Consider the following 21,213-nt stretch of genomic DNA (forward strand, 5'->3'; position numbering starts at 1 on the left):
ATAAGTCGTCCACCTTATAAAGTAAATTCTTAAACTTTTATCCTTTAGTTACTTTCCTTTTTCGGTTAATAAAAAACGAGAAACGAAAGTGGAGTATTAACGATTATTATAAGACACGTTCGGAGTATTTATATATATTTTAAACTAAGTTAGACTTTAACCGATATTAAAAACGATATAAATAAAAAATTTATTTAAACCCTTTATTATTTTTTCTATCGTTTTTAAAATTTAGACTTATATAACTCGTATATTAAAACACTCGGTTTATATTACGTTAAAGGATATATTTAAACGAACGAGTGTTTATTATAAATCGTAAATATAAACCTTTATCCGTTTTAACTTTTATCGAGTGACCGACTTAATAATTAATAAATATACACTATTTAAAGTATTAAAGGGGGAATATTAACTTACTTTAACTCTTTATAAAGTTGTAAGTAAATGTTTATTATCGAGTTAACGACCGTAAACGTTTCGGAAAAGGCCTTAATATTTACGGCCTCGAATATATCTTATAGTTTTCCAACTTTTATATAACTCTTACTAATAATAATTTATAAAACGTTTATATATTCCGTGAAAAAAGACTTCCATTTATACTCTATTACCGTAAGACTTAAATATAAGAGTATAAAGTCTTACTAGTCGTCGATTAAAAAAAGTAAATCGAATATCTCGACACTTAATATAGTCTTACTAGTTAAGACGATACTAGTAAAGACGGTGTTAAAATTTACTTACGGAATAAAGTTTATAACTATTAATAAAATAAAAGACGGAAATAAAAAATCTTAGTTATTAAATTAAATAAACGTTAGTAGTAGTATACGAGGAGACGAGTATCCTTTACTTTTATATATAAAATCTCTTTTAAAGTTATATATAAAAAATATTTTTCTACCGTTTTCCGTTTTTAGTTTTATTATAAAAAGAAACCGTTTTTTATAACTCGTTTTAAATACTTATAAAGACTACTACTTTACTTATATAAATGTTTAGTCGAGTAATTTAACCGAGTTTAAGTAACTTTCTACTTTAATACTAGTCTTCGTTTTATACTTTTACGTATCTTCTTTAAGTTTACTTATTCCCTTTTCGGTTAACTTAAAAAGATTAACCGATTTTTATTACCGTTAGTTTTTATATAATAAAGATCTTTTTACTTTTAAACACGTTATTTATTTATATATTCTATTTAAAAGACTATATAGATTATCTTATATCCCCGGAGTTAAATATTACGACCGGACTAACGCCGTTCACGTTTACGTATATTTACTACTTATACTCGTTACGTTTATTTTTATTCTCTTATAAGTTAATTTATAACGACTAATAAAATTAAAGTCGATATATTCGCCAAACGTTACTCCGTCTTAATTATTTTTAATAATACCGGTTTCCTTTCGATTAGTTACGACTTCGAAATAATTACTTATACCGGTTAATAAAAAACAACCTTCGTATTACTCACCGGTGTATTATTAAACGGCGTATATATTATATAGTAAAACACCTCGAACTAATCTTTAATTAACCTTTTTAACAACTATTAAGTAATATATAAACTAAACACTATCTTATTATTATACGACTATTAAAAATAGTTAAAGATTCTTATCCCTCACACTACACTATAATAAACTCTTCGTTTACGTTATATCGTTACTACATACTATTACAAGTTTTAAAACTATTACGTAAAGGAAAACTAATACTACTCGGACTTAAGTTTCCACTTTTATATCCTTTTCCACTTCTTACCTTACTTTTAAAGGTACTTTTAAAGATAGTTCGATATCGTTACTTATCGTTTAAGTGTCTACGGACACGTAAAAAAATACTCTTATCTTTAAAACGACAACTTTCTTTAGTATAAAAATAATTAAAGCGTTTACTACCGGAATAACGACTTTAAAATAAATTATAACCGGTGTTATTAAAACGTATATTACCGAAAGAACGACTTCGGAAATAACTATAACTAGTATTATTAAAGTATTAACTATAAGGTTTATTACGGTAGTTTTTACTTATGTTTATTACGACGAGTAGTTATTATACGTTTAAAAGGTTACGGAACGATTTTTTAAAGAATTACGTTTTTACGATATATAAGTAGTTTACAAACTTTTTTTTATAGTTTATTAAAGTATACCGTTAATCGTTATATTTAATATCTTTCTTTATTATATAAATTAATGTAAATTTTATTTAATATACGTTTTATTTCACTTAAACGACTAAAAAAAAGTATTTAAAGAAAAACGGTGTAAAATCGTTTTTAATATAGTAAAACGAATCCGACTTAGTTATATTTTAAAAAAAAACTTAAAATAAAAAATACTCCGTTAAATAATAGTAATTATATACTATAACCACCGGGAAAGCTTAGTACGAAAAGAATACAAGTATAAGTACCGTAACTTTACTTATAAAAGACGGGTTTTTACAACTATTAAAATATTTTTATAAATAAACAATTACATATTATTTAATATACTACCCCCTCTTATTCCTTATACGGTAACGGTTACGTCGTTTCTTTACGCCGACCAAAACTCGGTAGTTTATTATTACCGAGAAACCTTAACCTTCGAAAGGTTATTTAGTCGTTATAACGATATTATAACTCTTTTCGTTTTAAACCTTATAAAAGACTTAGTTATTAATTATAATAACGAGGTAGTTATTATTTAAAATCTTAAGTCCGGGGAAGAGAAAAATCGACTCTTATTATTAAAACGTATAACGGTCGTAACTTAAATAAAGAATAGTATTATCGTTTTAAATAAGTTTATTTTTTTTTATTATTAAAAAAACTTTCTACTAATAAATTAATAAGGAGTTACTTTAAGAAAATTTTCCTTTTTAACTTAAATACGGGTTATTTTAACTTTAAACTTACTTTAAACAACGAAATTACGGTAATTACCCTTAACTTTATATTAAGTAGTTAAATCTTTACTATCGGGTAAACTTAATAGACCGTTTTAACGAACTATATAAATACTAATATAAATAAATATCGGAACGGATTATTCCTATTTTACAAAGTTAATAATAATATCGAGGTCGTTTTTAATATTTTATATATCCCTTCTTTAATTACGGGTCTTTCGTAATATACTTTATATTCGTTATTAGTAATATATAATACTAACGGTAACCTTAATACGTAAAAGATTAATAATATTTCCTAAATTATAAAAAAACGTATTATTAAACGTTAACGAAACTAATTTAACTATTATTAAATAAGTTAGTCGAAATAAGGTCGTTTTATATATTATAAAAATAAGTGTGTATAATCGTATAAGTTTATATTATATTTTTAAACTAACGTTATATTAAACAAATATATTATTAAAATATTCGTAGTTCGGTTACAAAGAGTAAACTAGTCTTTATACCCGATAATGTTACGGATATTAGTATTTACGGACCCGACGTTAAACTCTTTACCTTAACCGAAAGTAAGGCCGTTTAGTTACTTAATTTAACTAATAAGTGTATTCTCACTACTCGACAATACTTATAAATTCTTTTTACTATACGATCTTTTATTATTTATAACACGGTTCTAGGTTTTACCTTATTACGTTATTTAAGTATTACGTTTATTATAAGTAAAGTGTTAAATAAAGCCTTAACTAAAATCATTATAATATTCTTTATTAGTCCTACCGGTTACGACTCGGACGACGATAAAGGTTTTTATATAATAGATTTAGTAAATACGATCGGATCGTCCGTTTATAAAAAATAACTATTAAACCCGTTTTTAAACGATATAAATAAGTAATTAGTTACGATCTTAAACTTAAAAAGTTTACGTTTAAAATAATAAATATACGGTCTTCCCGAAAATAACCTTTTTCCGACTCCGACGGTTAACTATAACCTTAGTATAGTAATAGTAAATAACCTTTTTTTAAAAACGAGAAGTCGTATACTACGTTTACGACTTTTATATAACCGTATACGAGTGGTTAAAACCCGGGTCGACTATAAAAAAAAGGTCTTAACTATAGTTTTCGACTAGTCGAGTATAGTTAAAGAGTTTTTAAAGAACGAGATAAACTATACAACTTTAATTAAAGTTCGACACACTTTATTAGTAACGTAGTTTAGTAACCTCGATATATTTAAAGGGATTATATTAAATAATATAAATATAAAATAATAACTTATACACCGTCGTTTATAATTAAATAATATTTACTCGATAGTCTCGTTACTACTTTTTACCCGTTTATATCGTTAAGTTATAAATATATATAAAGTAGTAGGTCGTTATATAAAGGTTATAATAATTTCTTTACTATTCCTTCCTTTTTAAGACTACGAATTAAGTCTACTTTCGAAATAAACGTTAGTTAAGTAATAAATTATACCCGAATTTTCCCGTCGTTAATAAATCTTTTAATATATTTTAAAGTTTATTATTATAATAAATTTTAATATTATATAATCTTCGTCTTTTCGAAAATAAAACACTTTTACTACGGTCCGAAAAAAGTATAAGACCGTCGGTTACGTATTATAACTTAAAACGTAATTTAACTAAAATACCTTTTTTACGGTTAATAACGTCCTTTAAAGTATTTATTATAAACTTACTTTAATCGTTTAATATACGATCGACGTTTCCGGTTAACCGTAGTACGGACGTACGCCACTTAAACATACCTTTCTCGACCGTTTTAAGGACGGTTATCGAATATAATAAACGAATAGACTAACCCTTTAAACAAGGTCGTAAATTTAATAAGATAGTGTTTAAGTAAAAAAGGAAAGTAAACCGTAAGTTTAACGATCGTACGTTAGTAACGGTTTATAAAGATAATAGTAATATTATAAGTAATATAATTTAATAAGGTAATAAAATTATTTCTTAAGTTACTTATTATTAACTTAATAATTATAATACGTTAATAAAAAATTAAAAATAAAAAAGTATATTATATTCTCTTTTTTTTTTTTTATTCGTTTACGTCGTATTTTAAAATATTATAAAAGACTAAGTAAGTCGTATTAAGTTTATTATCTAGTTACCTTTAACTTTCTTTTCGTTTTTTTTTTTTAGTTTACTTTTTATCTCGAAATTTAACGTAAACTTAACCGAACTTTAAGTACCTCGTAACACTACGGTATAACCTTCCTCTTTTATACATCCCCCTTTATTTATATAATAAGTGACTTAACTATTTTTAGTAATAGTTCGAGAGACTTTCGAGGATAAAAAAAAGGAAGTATACCTTTAATTTATATTTATATTAATTATACCGTTCTTTTTATTATTTTACCCTCCCTTTTACTCTTTAACTTTTACGTAAAAGAAACGAAAACTATATTTTAACCTACGACGTTATTTAATATAATTAATCGAATAAACCGTCCTTAAACGACGATATATACGGTTATTAAAAACTTTAAAACTAAAGGTAACGTATCACCGTCAAGGTTAACCACGTACTCTCCGTATACCGTTTTATTATAATTTTAACTACGAAGTACATCTTATATTATACTATTTAATCCTTATTAAATAAAGTCGAACGAGGAGATACCTTAAAAGAGTCGTTTATCTTTTATATTATCTTTTTTAAAGTTTTAAGTAAAAGTCGAGAAGGATTTTTAAGTTACTTTAAGTTAAATCGGTTTTTATATACGTTAAAAAGTTCGGACTATTAATATCCTACCTCGACTAAACCGACTCCGTAAATATAATATTTTTTTATTAAGGTTTAAAAAATAACGTAAAAGATATACTTTATATAAAGGATTAACCCGACACTTTAATAAAGTATATTTTAACCCTCGTTAAAAAAGGAAACGTAATTAACGTTTATAATATAAAATTTAAACTTATAAATATAACGTAAAAAAATCGTTTTATTATATATATATACTATTACCGGAATTATTATTATAAACGACGAATTTTACCGTAAAATAATATTCTTTTATATCGTTTAAAAAAGTATAAAAAGGGTCGATATACTATATTAAGACGATAAATAACGGTATAATAAATTTATATTACTTTAAAGTAATAGGTTCGTTATTTAAAAGAACGTTAATATCGGATAGTATATAATAAAAGGGTTTATTCTTTTACTTTATTTAAAGTAACCTTCTTTTTTTTTCTTTTAACTCTTATTTATTTTTTAATCAACTTTTACTTTTATAAACTTATATATATATACGGTACGGATAAAATCCGGCCGTAATATAACGTAATACTTATAAAAAATATAAACTTTAAATACGACCTTATTTTTAAACACCTCGTTATAGAGTTTATACTCGATAAAAGGGTAAGGTAGTTTTTCTCTCGAAAAACGATAAAGATAGTCGTTTATATAGTTTTATATACTTCGGTTCCTTATAAAGTTACGATAATAAAAAATATATAACGGTAGTTGTTTTCTTTTATTAGTTTTACGTTTTTTAAGATTAAAAACTATAAGTTTAAGTACTTAACTAAACCCGGTAAATAAAAATATATTTAACTACGAAAAGGTATCTCCGAGTCCGTTTATAGTGTCTCGGATTAAATTCGTATACCGTACTCTTATAAAGGTTAAATTTATCTTAATAATAAATATTAAGGTTAGTTTAAACGTAAAAAAGACGGACTCCGTAAATCTATTTATAATATTTATATATAATACTTTTTTAAGTGTCGATAATAAGTTAACGAAGACGGGTTACTTTTTTTTAATCTTTAACTTTTAAACGTAGTCGACTTAAACGTTAATTACGTTAATTTTACGTTAAACGAGACTTTCTTTTAATAATTAGTCGTTTAAGTCGTTAAAAATACCGATAATACGTTATCGTTCCGGAAGTCCGAACTTTACACGTTTAAAAGGTTTTTTAAAGTAATATTCTTCGAGTAGTTACCGTTTTAGTTCCTTCTCGTTATTCTTTTTAAAATATACTTTTTTAAAAAGACTTTTAATCTTTCGACGGTATCGTTATTTAACCGTTTTAAGATTCTTTCGAAGTCTTTTATAAACCTCGTTATTGTCGTAAAAAGTTATTATTTAACGTTCGAACTCTTTAACTTTAACATTTAAGACTACGAGTTATATTATCTTATTTATAACTTTAATAAACGCGTTTTCGTTAATATATATACTTATTTAGTTAAAAATAATTAAATATAAAGATTTATTCGTTTTTTTTAAAAACGCGTTTTAAGTAATAACGTTTACTTTAATATTAATATAATAATTATCGTAAGTATTATCGTTATTATATTTTAATACTTACCGTTAAATAACGGTGTTATAATTATTTATAAAAGTTAAAAATATTTTATTCCGATTTAAAAAAATAAAAATAACTTACCGTTAACGACGGATATTAATTTACACCGTATATCGTAACTATATAAGTCGTTAAAAAACCCCGTTACCCACTTAAGATTCTTCGTCGTTTTATCGTACTAATACCGTATTAACGGACTATTTAATTTAATAAAACCTTTTATACACTTTATAATTCGTTAAAAGATAAGTAAGTGAAAAAATTTATCCTTTTAATCGACTTTTAATCCTTTTAAAGTAAACCGAGTCTAAAAAAATTATTCGGTCTATTAAAATTTCTCGTTTTTAATAATACTTTTAACGATAACTTTAATAAGGATATAAAATATAAAATAAATAACGAGGAGATCTTTTTTAATAAAAATAAATTTAGTTAGTTTTAAGTACCGTTTATAATCTTTATAAAAACGATATATAATTATTAAGGTTAAACGGTCTTTACTCTCTTTTTTATATAAGTCTTATAAAATTTATAACTTAATATCTTTTTAATAAAAAACTTTTATTACCGTCGTCGTTTTATTATCCGGTTTATTATAAAAAGAGTAAAGTTTATACTACGATAAAAAGATATTAATATACGTATCGTCTCCGTAATAATCGTTTTTATTATAATAATCGTATATAAAAGTAAATAAATCCGTTATATTTACGAATACGAATTTATAAATTCGAACGTTTATAAATATTTATAATTACCGAAAAGTAGTATTATTAAACCGGTTAAGTTTAATATAAAAGACGGTTTTATTATTTTAAACTTAACGAAAGTAAGTTAAGTAAAAAAAAGTATTAAGTTTAATAAAATACTTTTTTAACGGTTAAACCCGAAAATACGTATACTTAATAATAGTTACTTTAATATACTTTAAAAAACACTCGTTAATATTTTATCCCGTATACTTTTAATAAACTATATAATAATAACGTATATATAAGTTAATTATCGATTACGTTTTAATCTTATTACCGTCTTTTTTTATAATATACTTAATAAAACTATTAATAAAACCCTTATTTTTAAAATTAATACCTTTTAATATAAACTTTTAATCGAAAAAACGTATAAACTCGTAAAAACTTTACTAACGTTATTAAACTTTAATAATCGATAACTTATAATTATCGGAGTAGTCTAGTCTCGTTTTTTTATCGTCGTTACCGTAAACTTAAGTTTATTATAATTCTTTAATAAAAAAAACGGTTTTATAAAGTAGTTTTTTTATAACGTTAAACACCGTTTAAACGTACTTAAAAACTTTTAAATTTATATTATTATTAATATAAAAATCTAAAAAAAAAAGTCTTTAATTAAAAAAATTATATACGTTATTTATTTTTAAAAAACTACCGTTTTATAATTTACATTTTTATAGTTTACTTTAACTAACAAGATTTAAGATTCGGTTTTTAGTTTTCGATTTCCTTCTCGGTTTTCGTAAAAGAGTACTTATAAACGTTAAAAAAGTACTTACGCTTTCCGTCATATATACTTAAAAGGGCTGTTTTCAAGGCTGGAACTTGGCGTCGGGGCAGGCCTGAACTAGGCTATTCGGTAACGGCATACTAATTTAAAGTGTAATCGGCGGATTAGTAGTTGGGTCGGTGACGACCAGCGAATACCCGTTGTTGTACGTTTTTTTTTTTTTTTTTGTTATTAACATTTGAATTTAGCACAGAATGGTGACGTCTTTGTATCTTGTTATAACTACATATTATTTTATCGTCCTTGAATGTATTCTTTTAAATATGTTAGTTCCCTAGTACTTTGATTCTGTTACATTTTTTTATCCGTATTTAATTTCATACTATTCAGTTATTTATTTGTTTCGTAAAAAAGAAAATAGTTCTTGAAAATTTCAAAATCGTTTGCTTTTCAAAAATTCTTTAATAAAGCCGTACATGACCGACAGCTTTTCCTGTATGACGACGTTGTGAAAATTGACGTTCTAGCTGGCGATGCTAAACTACCGCTCAATAACAGTAAACGCCAACTGCATCCTGCACATAAAGTATAATTACCTGACCAGGCCCTTAGAATTCGCAATGACAACCTCGCCACAGAATGAGACCTTCCAAAGAACTCTAAACGGCCTGCGACGTCGCGAACTTGTGGTCCCCTTTTTCTAAGGTTCCTAATAAGCCCTTCTTATTTCTCGTACACTTGCCCGTCCCGTTATAAAACAACCCACAAATCTAATCTAGATCACCGTGCCGCACGAGCTAACGCACCAACGGCGCGCCTCGGCCCAGCCACCATCGAAAACTGCCCGCCGGCGCCGGCCCAGGTCAAATACCTCTCCTGTAAGGCCTCGCTCTCGAGACGCGTGGGGACGGCCACTTCCTCGTCGGCGCCAGCGCCGAGGCCCAGCTGCATCTGAGCATTGAAGCCGGTGCCAAACACGGCGGCGTGTCCAGCGCGCCCGGCGGCCGACGTGACGATCAGCGTGTGCCCGGTACCACACGCCGTCGCCAGGGCATTGGCCTGGGGGCCACCGTCGATGCTGAGATGGATATCGGTCGGTACCAGACAGGCGCGTATGCGGCCCCGCGCGTCCGCTAGGAGCCGGTCTTGCGCGACCGCCGCCAGGTCCAGCCCCAGCTGCCCGCTGTCGACGCGTCCCCACACCAGGCAACGGCCGTCGGCGCTCAGAGCCACCGAGTGCTGGCCGCCGCCGGCAAGGGCAACGACTCCTGTGTGGGCGAGCGCCGTGACCTCGGTCGGTACGGCGACGGACAGCTCTGCGTTGTCGTCGTTGGGATTCCGTACAATGTCTGGCTCGGCGCCCGTCTGGCCAAACGAGTTGAGGCCCCAGGCCCAGACGCGGCCGTCGGTGCCGACGGCAAAGGAGTGGTACTCGCCGGAGGCGACCAAGGCGAGGCTACCGGCGTGCTGGAGCGCGACCATCCGTGGCACGCCCGAGCCGATTAACGCATGGCCCCGCGGGTCGCGTATGCCGTGGCGCGTCAACAGCCGACAGCCGAGCTGGTTCTGGTCGCCGCAGCCCCAGGTCCAGAGGCGGGTCTGCGGCCGTGTCCGCTGTGTTGGTTGTGCCGACTGAGTGCTGGCGCGCCCCTCCAGCGCCAGCGCATGGTTCGCGCCGACGGCCAGCTGCGTAATGCCTTGCAATCCCGGGACGCGTACCGGCGTGCGCTGAAACCCCAACTGACTGGCTGCGCCACCTGCGCGGTCCGCGGAAAAGAACGTCTCGCCGTTGGGTGCACGGAAGGCGCCCCAGCCGTAGACGGCGCCGGCGTCCGTCAGGGCAAAGGAACAGTTGTCGCCGGCGGCCACCTGGACAAAGCGGGTGCCCTCGGGAAAGGCCGTCGACGGGATGGCGGTTGGGGTCGACTCGCGCGGGTTAAGTGTCTCGTCGTCGCTGGTATCGCTACTGTCATCGCCACCACTACCGTCTCCGGCTGCGCTGATCGTTCTGAAGCCGCCGTCCCAGGACGTGTCGCGGCCGAGCGCGCCGAGGTCGTTCACGCCCCAGGTCACAATCAGGTTGTCGCGGGTCAGCGCCACCGAGTGCATGCCGCCGCAGGCCACCTGCACCGTATCAAAGGCCGGCGTCGCGCCCGTCGTCGTCGTGGAAGCGCTCAGAAACGGGTTCAGCGTGGGGCTGTCGGCGCCGGTGACATGAGGGCCCAGTCCCAGCTCGCCGGCCTCGCCGTCACCGAACACGAGCACGTCGAGTACCACTGTCGGTGGCGAGTTCAACGTGCCCGGTGTGCTTGGCACACGCCCTCGTCGCGCGTGCGTGTCCCGTTTCCGTGCTCTGTTTGTAGCCGCCGGCCGTTTTATGTCTGCTGCTGCATTCGTTCGCCGGGCGCGCTTCGCGGGCGTGCTGTCCACCGCGAGGCCATGCTTTTTTGTTGCAGCAACCATCGAGGCAGTGGTGCATTTTGTGTTTTGTAGGCTGGCGGAAACGGCATGTTGTCGATGAGTTGGCTTTGGTCAACAAATAGGTTGTATTCCCCCGTAAACAAATCCAATGTCAACGCCCCACTTTTACCGCATCTGCGCGCCACATCTCCATTCGCCAAATTGTTTCACGCACGTCCCCTTACTTGGCTTATGCAGCTCTCGTCACACCGCCCGGTGCCACGGTTTTGTGATAACCCGCACATCTCCAATGTTTTCTATTTTTCACTTAGTACACCAAATTACAGAGATCCAGTTTCCTGTTGAAACCTCTGACACTGCCATGTTTACTTAATATACCGTTCTGCGCACCATTACATCCCTGGCATATGCCTTGAAACGCACCTATCAGCGCCGATCATCAACGTTGTATCCATTGCAATAGCCACTTTCACTTGTCATCATGGCCACTGCCACGACACACTCACGCGGCGTTCGCCGCCCAGAAGGTTGCAGCCTTCTCCAGTTTGGTAGCACTGGCGCGGTCTACGAGTTTGTTGACGACCCCACGATTGTTGCCAAACTACCATTTGAAGAAAAGGAGTATGTTGCGCGCCTGCAAGGAGAGATGCGCATCCTGAAACGCCTCGGCGCCGACCAGGAGCACGGCCGCCACCCGCACATTGTACGCTGCATTCGCATGGAAGACAACGACCGCGGCGGCCGGATTATCCTCGAACGCGCCGAACACAGCGCGCTGCGGCTCTATTTCTCAGAGACCGAAGAGGGCCAACAGGTCTCGGAGGCCGAGCGTGTGCAGTGGTGCCGCCAAGTGACGGGCGCTGTCGCGTACATCCACAGCAAGGGCGTCATCCAGGGCGACCTGGGCAACCGCAATGTTTTGCTGAGGAGAGACCGCTCCGTGTGCCTGTGCGACTTTGCCGGATCGGGCATCGACGGTGAACGGCCCGAAGTGTGGGCGCAGTCGGGGTTCCGACACCCCAAAGACGAAATGCAGGGCACCGTCGCAGGGGAGCTGCATGCTCTCGGGTCAACTCTGTACGAGATTGTCACGTCTCGCATTCCGCACTGGAAGGAGGAAAAGGCGTATGAGGCCGAATATGGATTTGACGGCAAGGCGGATGAGCTGATGCGCGAGGGCAAGCATCCTGACACAACTGGGCTTCCCCTCGGCGCCGTGATTGCCGGGTGCTGGGCAGGCGAATTCACGACGGCGCAGGCCGTCTTAGATGCCATTGATGAGACGGCTTGTGAACCAGCACGTACGAAAGTGGTCTTCTAAAATTTGGTCTGGGCGTACCTCGCTTAGTTTTGTTTCTACGCCACAGCTATGAAGACTTCATCGCATCTCGCAGCAAAGGAGCCATCTGTTTGCGACTGAACTCGGTGCGGTGTGTCCAGCACGCCCGCCACTGACCATCTTCCTCGGCGCCGTCGAGTAGGCCGTCGCCCCACGGCTTCAAGTCAAGTTTCTCCGAGTTCGCCTGCACAAAACCCTTTGCGGCCTTTACCGCTGGGTCATTCAAGGCCCACAACAATAGTTGGCGTGCAAAACCACCCTCGTCGTGCTGCACAGTCATGATGACGGCAATGTCCAGGTTTCTCTCTTTGGCATGCGTCTTTAGGCCGGCGACCAGGGCGTCGCGGTCGCCAATGTTCTTCAGAACATATCCAATTCCCTGAGAGATTGTGGAGAAGCCGACAGTCAGGCTGCCGCCGCTGTCAGTCGTTTCACGCCACTGCTTGTAGTCCTTGCGCAGAACATCGCTGTAGCTAAACGTCGATATGTCGTTCTTGAGCCGCGAGAGCTCCTCGTAGTAGGCTGTGCGGTCGAAGTGGGAATTGGTCTCGTAGGAGGCGTTGAACGGTCCCTTGCCGCCGCCGTTGCTCACGCCCAGAACACCCTCGGCCACGGCCGCGGACCGCCGATCCGTTTCGACCGTCTTGGTGGCCGACTTGAGATTAGACGTGTCCACCAGGATCGGTGCCAGGGCGAGGCGTGCCAACACCCGGTCTGTCGCCTGGTCGGGCTCCTGTTCGGCAAGCTGCCGCCAGGCATCATGGGCGTAGTCCACAACGAGACTCGCACAGCTGCCACAGGTCTCAATGATCCGCGGGAAGGCGCCTTTGTCATCAGCAGCCGGGACCACACCCTCATCGACATGGTGGTCAATGCAGCCCGCAACACTGCTCTGGAAACGCGCAGCCAAGTCGCCGGTCAGGGCATTGTGGTCGACGAGCAGCCACTCGGTGTCGTCTGCCGTGAGGTCGTCGGGAAGCTCGGACAGCGTGATAAGACTGTCCAGTGGTACACCACCGTGCGCCCCTGGAATCGGACGAGAGCCAGACGCGGCTTTGGGGACAGGGCTGGAGCCGGCTAGAGCAGCTTGCAATTCGGGGCGGAGGACGAGATCGGCGCGGGGCAGGTTGCACAGCGGCACGTGAAGGGAGGCATTGTGCGGCGGTGTGTGGGAGCGGAAGTAGGCAAGCAAAACGGCCGAGCAGAGCGAGTCGAGGTCTAGAAAAGTCTTTGTTAGGAGCTGCGAGGGAGTTTGATAAAAGGAGCGGAGAGGACAAGGCTGCGCTCACCTGCACTCTCGTTGCCAATGACAATGGTCAGCGGCTTCGGTCGCTGGCTGGCGGGGGCGGTCAATGCCGAGCGAGCCGCTTTTAAGAACGCCCCGAGAGACCGGGGGACCATTGTGATTGTTCGTGGACTTGTGGACGTTTGTTGTGTAATTACGTGTCGTGGCCGAGAGAGAATGTTTATGAAGCTGTATTTTTCACGGGCCGTTTCCACTAGCGAACGTCGGCTGCAGACGTCATTGGAGAGGCTCCCCGCCTGGGACAGCGGTCGTCGGCTGCAATTGACAAACTAGGCAAGGCGGCACGCCGCTAAAGGCCTAATAGTAGTTCGTAATTACAGCAGGCGGTCTAGGGGCACACTGTCGCCACGGCCGATAGACGGCGTCTAGCTGATTCCACCCCGCCTGTTGGCATGAGTCGAGGCCCTTCCACGGCGCCTACTATGATACGGGAACATATCTCAAGGGTTTATTAACTTTCCACGACGTCCTCCGTACATTTCATCTGTCACGACCTAATCAACACCCTCCAGCAACCGTACTGCGACCTACGATCTACCCATCCAGCACTCTCCTCTCCCCTCGACGCACCGAACATGGGCTCCAACGCTGCGAGCGCGCCATTGCGCATGGCCATCCTCATGGCTGATACGCCGCTCCCCAAGACCGCCGCCACGTACGGCACCTATGGCGGCGTCTTCATCGACCTGTTCCGCCGCGCTGTGGCTCCCTCGGGCGCGTCCCTCGAATCGGTCCTCGCCATCACCACGCACGACGTTGTCGCCGACGGCTTCGAGTCGGCCTACCCCGACCTCGCGCACGTCGACGTCGTCCTCATCACCGGCTCCAAGCACACGGCCTTTGACAACACGCCCTGGATCCAGGCGCTGGTCGCCTTCACCCAGCGCACCCTGGCCACGACAACGCCCGAAGCCATGGCCGCCGGCGTCCACCCGGTGCGCATGCTCGGCATCTGCTTCGGCCACCAGATCATCGGCCGGGCCCTCGGCGCGCCCGTCACCAAGGGCGCCAAGGGCTGGGAGGTCAGCGTGACGGACGTGGCGCTGTCGCCCGAGGGCGCGGCGTTCTTTGGCAGCGAGCTGCGCGCGGCCGATCATGGCCGCCTGGCCATCCAGCAGATGCACCGCGACATTGTGGTCGAGTATCCCGCAGGGGCGGTGCCGCTGGCGTCGACGGACGTGTGCGCGGTGCAGGGCATGCTGCTGCCCGGGCGGGCGGTGACGGTACAGGGCCACCCCGAGTTCACGGGCCCGATTGTGCGGGAGATTCTGGAGGCGCGGCACGCCATGGGCGTGCTGTCGGACGACGTGTACCAGAAGGGCATCGACGTCGTGGACGACAAGCACGACGGCGAGGCAATCGCGCGGGCGTTCCTCAAGTTCGCGCAGGGTGCATAGTCTCGGGTGCTGGCGATTGAATGTGCGAGCGATAATGTGTCGTGAATTTCTTGCGTACGACGCTGTACATAGTTTTACATCTGCTTATAGATTTTGTTTTAGAAATACATTGGGTATTGTTGCTTCCTTTCATCAAACTCCTTGCCAACCGACAATCGTCCAAGCCCATCCCTTCCTGGCCCATGTCAACTGAATTCACCTCGAACAACACTCTAATCGTCATCCTCCATGTCCAGCGTGCTGGCAAACTGGGCTGGTGCAGGCGCTGCTGCTGGCGCGTGGCCGTAGCTGCCGCCCATGTTCGAGCTTGCATGTGCACCAGCACCAACACCAGCAGCCGCAGCCGCCTCCTCCATCTGCCGCTGCCGTTCTTCGCGCTCTTCGCGCTCCTCGGCTTCGCGTTGTGCCCGCAAGCGCTCCTGTTCCTCTTGCTCTTCGAGACTGACAAACCGGATGCGTAGTGGTGGTGGTGCGGAAGGTTGTGCTTGTGTTTGTGCTTGTGTCTGCGTTTTTGATGGTGGTTCTTGTAGATGTGGCAATGCGATGTGTTTATCGCGGCACGCACTTTCTGTCGCGGCATGCAGTGCTCGAAGCCCACCGTGCATCATGAGATCGGGTGCCGGCCACGGTGAGAAGACTGTGCCGGCCGTGGGTGCAATGTAGTTCTTGAGGTCGTCGGGCAGAACGTTGGGCACGTTTGTTGCTGGCGGCGGAGCACCGCCGCTGCTTGCAAAGGGTGCTGGCGTCGGTGCTGCTGTCCCCGTTCCGGTACCGGGACCCGTTCCCCCAGCGCCGCCTGGCGTCCCCGACTGCGACGCTGGTGCACCGCCGCCACCCACGGGTGTCCCGACCGCGCCGTTCACACCAGCCGAAGCAGGACCTGCCGGAATTGCTCCTGGCGTGAGCGCCGCGGCTGGTGTCGGCGCTGCCGTTTCGGGTGCCGATCCTCCGTCGCCGGCGCCGGGGGCTGGTATTGGCCCGCCAAACTGTGCAAAGAACTCGGAACCGTCCGTCTGCCCCGGCCCCGGTACCGTGTTGCGGCTGATCCGCCGCGCATACGACATGAGCTCGTCGTACGTAAACGGGTAGTGCTTCGTCTCGTCGCGGATCGTGCGGTTGACGCTGTCTTCGGGGAACTCGGTCGCTGGCGTCTGCAGGATGTCGCGGCGGCTGGCGGCCAGCGCCAGCAGTGTCGACTTGATCTGGCCATCGAGGGCAGCGACGTCGTCGCGCAGTGCCAGAATGCGCAGATAGTTGTTCTGGTGTGTTTGCAGCTGCTCGAGACCGCTGTTGAGCTCACGGTCGGCGGCCAGCAGGTCCTCGGCGAGCGCAGGCGACGGGTTGTACTTGGCAATGGAGTCGATGAGGGTGACCAGTGCCTTTTCGACTCGGTCGAAGCGGACATCGATGAACTTGTCCATGGCGGCGGCAAAGGTGCGCGTCAACGAATGCAAAAGCCGGCGACCGGATGCGTTCTCGAGCCTGGCGATGCACGCTTGGTTTGCGTGTGAGAGAGCTCCATGGCGCGTTGAGGTCCTGCACGCATTGATTCGGAGACCCACTTTGAAGTCTGTTGTACTTCCCAAATTGGACTAGTCGTTTCGACTCTGAAGCTTTGAAACTGAGCTCTTTGATTGGCTGTTGAATGCGAGAAATCAAGCCTCAGGCCGTAATTTTGCACTGTTTCCCACTGCCCGGCTTTGTCCGCCAACAGCGTGAAGGCAAAAACCCAAAATCTCGCAGCCGGTACGATCACGACGTCAATTCCCCCCACAACCTCCACGACACCGATACCAATTGACCTTCCACGCCGCGGTTTGGCCACACATCCCGTCACAATGCCGTTCGCTGTATGTTTCCTCTCGACTTTTCGCCTGGACGCACATGGCCTCTCAGCCAGCGCCTCCGCCTTGAGCCCGCCGCAGCACGAAAGATCGCGAGATGCCGAGACGGTCACATTGAACGCCAGACACAAAAGCTAATATTCTTGTTGCAGACCCCCGTCATGCGTGCCGATTTCCGGAGCCAGTTCGGCCCGAAGTAAGCAGCATCTCCTGTTGTCTATTCCTGCCGATGCGACGACTTAGCACCGATCGAAACCGTGTCTCGTCCTACGATGTACTTCCGGCCGTCGACCGAATTGATGGCCCAATGATCAACTCGAAGTGGACGTGCGGACCGCTGGCGGGAGTAGGACGAGACAGGGCTATATTCGGATTGGCAGCGCGGGCGAGCTGTTCCTGAACAACAAAACTAACGGCATCCCCAGGTACCACTACTCGTCCAACTACAAGGGTATCACTGTCAAGACGGTGTTCCGCTAGTGAGTTTATTCCCCATCTGTGTCAACGCTACGGCGACAATGGAGGCCGGGGAGGATGGGGGGAGACAGAGGAGACGAACCCGACGTTGGAGGATCAGTGCAGCCGTGCAGGGGTGTTTGCGGTTGGGGGCGATGCGGTTGCTTCCAATTTGATTTCTTTTGTCCTGAACACCAACTAACAAGCACCAGTGTGTCCGTTGCTGGCCCCATTGCCGGTGCTCTCGGCGTCGCCGCGCTCTTCTACGCCTCGGGCATCCCGCGGGTACAGAAAGACATCCTCCAGGTACGCCGCCTTCCATCGACAGACACGGGCTGACGAAATGACGACAATGAACTGTCGCTAACATTCATGCAGAAGATCCCTCTGATCGGCCCCTACTTTGTCAAGACGACGCACCCTGCCGACTCTGTACGTGTTTTCCACTCTCTGCTTTGAGACATGTCCCTCTGGACGGCTCTTATTATTTACTAACCACATACAGCCCTTCTAAATAGCATGCATTAATTGGGTGGAGGAAGACCAGGCCCTGGCTGCGTTGCCTCACGAATTGGCAACTGCGGCCAGAGTGCATGTGATGTAGAATTGGTGTTCTGTACAAAGAAAGTAGAAACTTTATAATAGACATTTTTTTATGTTCAAATCTTGTAGTGTATGAATAATCTGACATTCGTTTCAACCCCTTCTTAACGAATAAACAAGCTTTTCAGAAAACGGATGTCGCCGTCGAGCTGTGTACGTATTTGTTCGTTGTGGAAAGGGGTTCTGTCATCTTTGTATGGGGCTCGGCGCAAAGCGGAAACACGTGGCGCCCAGTACTGCTTCTTATTCGCGTCGCGGCCCGCGCAAATCCACCTAAGCTTCAGCCAGCTCCTAAAAAATCACACACAGGCCACAGCTTTCTCAAGTGTCGTGTGTCCTTTTAAAGAGCATCCCCGTCACTCGGTTCTTGGCATTCTCTTCCCTTGCTATTTTTTCTAACATATCCGCATCCTCTCGTTGATACACTGATGCCAAGATGACCGACAACGCGCCCGGCCTTGTGGCCGCGAACGCAACGACCATTGACGACCCCAAGCTCAAAGCCTTCCTGGCCTCGGCCGTCTTTGTCGTGCCGTGGCTTGCGTGGCAGGCCTTTGTGCTAGGCACGAGCTTCCGCCAGCGCCGCGGCAAGCCTGTCGCTGACACCAATGCGCTGGCCGAGGGCGCGGCCAAGCTGCAAGCCGCTGCCAAGGCGGCCAAAGAATGGGGCACCGAAGCGGCCACGGACGCCGCCAATGCGTCACCGGAAACGCCGGCCGAAACGCCGGCCCAGACGGCGGCGCCACCCACTGACGCCGCAGCGTCGCCTGTTAGCCGGGGACGCCCCCTGCTGTTCATGGCCGGCGCGTCGCTGCTGTTCATGTTCACCAAGGCCTGGCTGGCCCGCGTGCTGGCCCTTGTGCCCGAGCCGTACCTCGACGAGTTCTTCCACGTGCCGCAGGCGCAAAAGTACTGCGCCCGGCAGTGGTACGACTGGGACGACAAGATCACGACGCCGCCGGGGCTGTACCTGGTGTCCGTGGCCCTCGAGGCCATGTGGAGCGGCGTCCAGGACGGCTGCCACATCTGGGCCCTGCGCGGCGCCAACAGCGTCGCCATTATGCTGGTGGCCGTCGCCGCGAGCTCGTGCCGTTCGGCGCTCGAGCAGCAGCACCACAGCCGCCACCGCCGCCGCCATGGAGGCAAGACGACGCCGGCGGCGACCACCAGTTTGCTGTCCCTGTTTGCCTACCACACCGGCCTCAACGTCGCCCTCTTCCCCGCCCTCTTCTTCTTCTCGGCGCTGTACTACACCGATGTCTACTCGACCTTGTTCGTGCTGCTCGCCTACCGCCTGCACCTGTTCCGCGTCAGCGTGCCCGCCAACGAGGACGTGCCCGCCTGGAGCGACCTGCTGGCCGTCGTGGCCGGCTTCGCCGCGCTCGTCATGCGCCAGACCAATGTCGTCTGGGTCGTGGTGTACCTCGGCGGCCTCGAGATTGTGCAGGCCGCCAAAACGGTGCGCGACCTGCCGGCCCACCGCGCCGCTCTGCGGGCCGCCCAGCCCCCGACGTTCGACTCGTTTGCCGGCATGGTGCGTCTGTATGCCTGGCGCTACTCGCTGGGCGACGTGCACGACCCGTCCCTGGCCAACGCGTGGCCCGACGACTGGGTGCTGTCGCTGGTGAGCGTGGCGGTCGCCGCCGTCAGCAACTCGCTGGTGGTGCTGCGGCGCGCGTGGCCGTACGCCGCCGTCGTCCTGGGCTTTGGCCAGTTTGTCGTGTGGAACGGCGGCGTCGTGCTGGGCGACAAGGCCAACCACGTCGCCACGCTTCATGCGGCGCAGCTGCTCTACCTGTGGCCGCTGCTGGCCTTTTTCTCGGCGCCGCTGTTTGTCACGCATGCCGCCTACTATCTGTCTGTGGCATGGAAGGCGGTCGCGGGAGGCAAGCATGTTGGTGACGAGGACGACAAGGGCTCCCAGGAGGCCGAGGTGGCGCCACCCCTGTCCCACGCCGCGTTCCCCAACGGCGATGCAAACACCAGCACGCACAAGCTGCTGCGTCTGCTGCACGTCGTCTTTGTCAACAAGGCCTACTACCCCGTGTATCTCGTGGTCGTCTTTGACGCCATGATGGCCGTCGTCTACTTCAACACCCTGATCCACCCCTTTACGCTCGCCGACAACCGCCACTACATGTTCTACGTCTTCCGCTACACGATCCGCCGCAGCATCGTCGTGCGGTACGCGCTGGTGCCGGTGTATGCGCTGACCGGCTGGGCGTGCTGGCGGATCCTGTGGCTGGGCCTGGGTGCTGCTCGCAGCAGCCTTGACGAAGCCGCGGCAGGCGAGTACATTAGCTCGCCCTTTGCCTCGGGCCAGTCGATCATTCCGGACGATGACGTGGAGGGCGTGGACGGCAAGGAGGGCGAGGAGAACAACGACGCCACGTCGTCCGCCGTCGACAACAAGAAGCTGACTGCGCGCCAGCGCAAGGAGAAGGCCAAGGAGGCCAAGGAGGCCAAGAAGTCGAAAAAGGGAAAGAAGGCCGGGACGGAGGGAGACCACGAAGCGCCCGCCGCCGATGTTGCCATGCAGGAGACGGGCCCGCCGGCCGTCTTCTTGAGTTTCTTGGACGAGGACGAGGACGGCGCGGCCACCGCGTCGCGCACAGGCCCCACGACATCGACGGCCCTTCTCTGGCTGCTGGCCACGTCGCTGTCGCTGGTGACGGCGCCGCTCGTGGAGCCGCGCTACTTTATTCTGCCGTGGGTGTTTTGGCGGCTGCTTGTGCCGGCGGCCGCCCCCGCCCCCAAAGCAGCGAGCAACGACAAGAAGACTGTCCTTGCCTCCCTCCTGGGCAAAGTGGACGCCCGACTGTTCTTCGAGACGGCGTGGTTTGTGGCGATCAACGTGGCCACCATGTGGGTGTTCTTGTTCCGGCCGTATGTGTGGCGGGGACCGGACGGCAGTCTTCTCGACGAAGGCCGTCTGCAGCGGTTTATGTGGTAGCCGGTGAGAGTGGAGCGCCACTAAATAATTTTTGTAAAATAGTAAGTCATATTCAAAACCATGCCAAGCGAGTGTTTGGCACACAACAATGTACTAAAAATGCATGAACATGATCCGTAGCT

The 21,213-nt window shown here is 45.1% G+C and overlaps 7 protein-coding genes across 7 annotated transcripts; 4 read left to right on the forward strand and 3 right to left on the reverse strand.

The window, feature by feature from the left end:
* Positions 1 to 9,552: 9,552 nt before the first annotated feature.
* On the reverse strand, positions 9,553 to 11,235 carry SPBR_08356 (regulator of chromosome condensation; the record flags this gene model as incomplete). Its single annotated transcript, XM_040766594.1, has 1 exon — positions 9,553 to 11,235. One exon carries the CDS (start codon positions 11,233 to 11,235, stop codon positions 9,553 to 9,555), a length of 1,683 nt encoding a protein of 560 aa, XP_040614381.1.
* Positions 11,236 to 11,674: 439 nt separating this feature from the next.
* SPBR_08900 (uncharacterized protein) lies at positions 11,675 to 12,514 on the forward strand (the record flags this gene model as incomplete). Its single annotated transcript, XM_040767026.1, has 1 exon — positions 11,675 to 12,514. One exon carries the CDS (start codon positions 11,675 to 11,677, stop codon positions 12,512 to 12,514), a length of 840 nt encoding a protein of 279 aa, XP_040614382.1.
* Positions 12,515 to 12,560: 46 nt separating this feature from the next.
* On the reverse strand, positions 12,561 to 13,933 carry SPBR_08462 (exopolyphosphatase; the record flags this gene model as incomplete). The annotated part of the gene is made up of 2 exons (XM_040766700.1): positions 12,561 to 13,750; positions 13,822 to 13,933. The coding sequence occupies 2 exons, from the start codon at positions 13,931 to 13,933 to the stop codon at positions 12,561 to 12,563; spliced, it is 1,302 nt and encodes a 433-aa protein (XP_040614383.1).
* A 480-nt stretch (positions 13,934 to 14,413) lies between these two features.
* SPBR_08639 (GMP synthase (glutamine-hydrolyzing)) lies at positions 14,414 to 15,235 on the forward strand (the record flags this gene model as incomplete). Its single annotated transcript, XM_040766877.1, has 1 exon — positions 14,414 to 15,235. One exon carries the CDS (start codon positions 14,414 to 14,416, stop codon positions 15,233 to 15,235), a length of 822 nt encoding a protein of 273 aa, XP_040614384.1.
* A 212-nt stretch (positions 15,236 to 15,447) lies between these two features.
* On the reverse strand, positions 15,448 to 16,656 carry SPBR_08518 (mediator of RNA polymerase 2 transcription subunit 4; the record flags this gene model as incomplete). The annotated part of the gene is made up of 1 exon (XM_040766756.1): positions 15,448 to 16,656. One exon carries the CDS (start codon positions 16,654 to 16,656, stop codon positions 15,448 to 15,450), a length of 1,209 nt encoding a protein of 402 aa, XP_040614385.1.
* Positions 16,657 to 17,240: 584 nt separating this feature from the next.
* Positions 17,241 to 18,049, forward strand: SPBR_08650 (uncharacterized protein; the record flags this gene model as incomplete). The annotated part of the gene is made up of 6 exons (XM_040766888.1): positions 17,241 to 17,275; positions 17,323 to 17,406; positions 17,505 to 17,558; positions 17,748 to 17,841; positions 17,914 to 17,967; positions 18,041 to 18,049. 6 exons carry the CDS (start codon positions 17,241 to 17,243, stop codon positions 18,047 to 18,049), a joined length of 330 nt encoding a protein of 109 aa, XP_040614386.1.
* Positions 18,050 to 18,574: 525 nt separating this feature from the next.
* On the forward strand, positions 18,575 to 21,091 carry SPBR_08172 (glucosyltransferase; the record flags this gene model as incomplete). Its single annotated transcript, XM_040766410.1, has 1 exon — positions 18,575 to 21,091. One exon carries the CDS (start codon positions 18,575 to 18,577, stop codon positions 21,089 to 21,091), a length of 2,517 nt encoding a protein of 838 aa, XP_040614387.1.
* Positions 21,092 to 21,213: the final 122 nt, after the last annotated feature.

Source organism: Sporothrix brasiliensis, assembly GCF_000820605.1.
Source record: "Sporothrix brasiliensis 5110 chromosome Unknown Cont22, whole genome shotgun sequence".
NCBI lineage: Eukaryota > Fungi > Ascomycota > Sordariomycetes > Ophiostomatales > Ophiostomataceae > Sporothrix > Sporothrix brasiliensis.